Genomic DNA, 2276 nt, shown 5'->3' with positions numbered 1-2276 from the left:
TTTTTTTTTTTTTTTTTTTGTGCTCGCAATTTTCTGGGTATGTATAAAAGAAAACGATGCTTTTTTTTTGTGTTTTGCTTATAGTTTTTTGTTTTCTAATTTCCAGTCAGTCTTAGTGGACTTGTGATAAATTGAGGCTCTATACGAACAGTAGATAGATGAATTGGTGAGCTGACTTAAATGGAAGTCCGTCTCAAGTATTTTGGAATGTAATGGAACATTTTCTACTCATTACAGCTTAACAAGCCAACGCTAAAAGTTCAAAGGCATAATATTGTCTGTGATTTTGTTCCACTTCATTCATCTGTTAAACCCTGTAAAATATGCAAAATGGATTCAATTAATTTCTGTATTTATTCTGAACTGCGAAGCAATGGTATTACAATGTCTGGATCTTTCTTGATATTAAGGCCAAGTTTCTCCTGTATTTCTTCCTTCCCGTCCAGCATTTGGCGTTGCGCTTGTTGCTGTTGTTGATCCAGAATGTGCTACTTCGGTATTGCCATCATCCTGACTTGATTGTTCTTCCGAATCTTCTCGGTCTGGCGATTCCGCAGTAGTTCTGGAAATAGATCTATAGATTACTTGTAGAAGTGGTATGGTCATAAAGACTTGCGGGGATTAAATCTACAATTTTGTTAATAAGGTAGCTGTAAATTATGTTGGGGAAAATTTTCATAGGTTCAATTTCGACTAACGTAGATGTTTCTTGGTGTCGTTCTGCAGACGTAATTCTTTGCGTTGATGAAGGAGAATGAGTACTTGCTTGTGAGGATGTTCTTCCGGGAGATTGACTTAAATGTACTCTCCCGCCTCTTGATATTACAACATAACTTCGGCGCGATCGATCGATGGTGCTCGCTGAATGTGTGCCTAAAAATGGAGTCATTTACTAAAACGATGACGACGGATTTTCCATACCATCCCAAAGTAAGCAAACTGAAATCCTTGAAATTATCACACAAAATACCAATTTGGTTAGATGGTACTGGCAATTGACTAGCAGTATTGGGTGTCACCACACTGTTATTAGAATTTTCAAGTAATGCCAAATCCGTAGGAGTTCTACCACCAAATTCTGCGTTCAATTGATCATCAATCATTCGCTCGAAAAATCCTGTGCAGGAAGCAGAATCAAAGAATGTCTTGTCGCTAGATAAAAGGTTATCGATTAATTTTTACAAGTGGTATGTTACTTATTAATGCAATGAAGATAACTTGCAATTGATTTTGTTAAGATGAAACTTTTTCTCAAATCTGGTCAAATATCTTCAGTCGTGTCCAGTCAGACATCATCAGACATCAATCATTCTTTGCCTTTGCGTGTTTAGCCCTCCTGCTTCTTCGGCTAACTCTTCAGTTGCTATTTAATTTTGCAACTAATTCTGATTTCCAATTCAAGTTAGAAGTTTTTCAAATTCCAATTTTCCCAAATTCTGGACTTTCATCTTCTTATTGTCTTTCTCTCCTTCACATTTTATTTTATTTACTTGCAATAGTAGCCATCATCATTTCACCAGGATCCTCGTTTGGTGGTAGTTGAACTTGTGCAGCAGCTTGCGGTTGCGGAATTGGAGATTCCTCGGTTGCTGTAACTTCTGTAGTTTCCATAGCCGTATCCACGTTTTCGCTCATAAAAAACCACCATCCTGGTACCTGGTACAACTTTCACCATTGAAATGCTGTTTTTCCAATGATATTTCAAGTTTTATGGTGCTTTTTTCATAGTTTACTACATTTTAAATTTTACATCTTCAAAACTATTTTTAAAAGTGGTTTGAAATATTTCTCAGTGGTCACTGATCTGTATTGCAAACCAAACCACAGAAGTGTTTCCTTTTTTTCATTAGAAGATTCTTTTTTTCGTCTTAATTGTTCTCATTGTTTTAAGAGAGATAGACGCATAAAGAGTTACTAATGAAGAACTAAAGCACATCTTATTTGAAACTGATTTCAGCAAAACAAAAAACGCCAAGTGCTGTAGCATTTTGAAAGGCTTGCTTCCTGAATGTTCTATGAAGCATAACGAGCTGAAATATCTGATGTTTTTTTTCTCTTTGATTAGTCTTGACTGCAGGTTTGATCACCGGATGTGGATATTCAGTGTTGAAATGTTTGTATGGTTGCACCCAAACCATATGCGACAATAACTCACAGTGACCATGCATCCATTCCTGCTGATACAGTGAGTCTGTTCTTTTACAAAATGTCACCTGCAATGGACTTGTGCATTGGATGTCTTCCCTACCCCTCTGATTCCCTTACCCTNTGATCAT

The 2276-nt window shown here is 36.7% G+C and overlaps 1 protein-coding gene across 1 annotated transcript; it reads right to left on the bottom strand.

Annotated features, from left to right (window-relative positions):
- Window positions 1-405: 405 nt before the first annotated feature.
- On the bottom strand, window positions 406-1635 carry LOAG_14804 (hypothetical protein; the record flags this gene model as incomplete). Its single annotated transcript, XM_003150297.1, has 4 exons — window positions 406-562; window positions 699-873; window positions 971-1117; window positions 1491-1635. 4 exons carry the CDS (start codon window positions 1633-1635, stop codon window positions 406-408), a joined length of 624 nt encoding a protein of 207 aa, XP_003150345.1.
- Window positions 1636-2276: the final 641 nt, after the last annotated feature.

The sequence above is a fragment of the Loa loa genome, assembly GCF_000183805.2.
Source record: "Loa loa unplaced genomic scaffold supercont3.1291, whole genome shotgun sequence".
Lineage (NCBI taxonomy): Eukaryota > Metazoa > Nematoda > Chromadorea > Rhabditida > Onchocercidae > Loa > Loa loa.
Note: the sequence above shows the minus strand (reverse complement) of the source record. Positions and strands in the feature narration are given on the sequence as shown.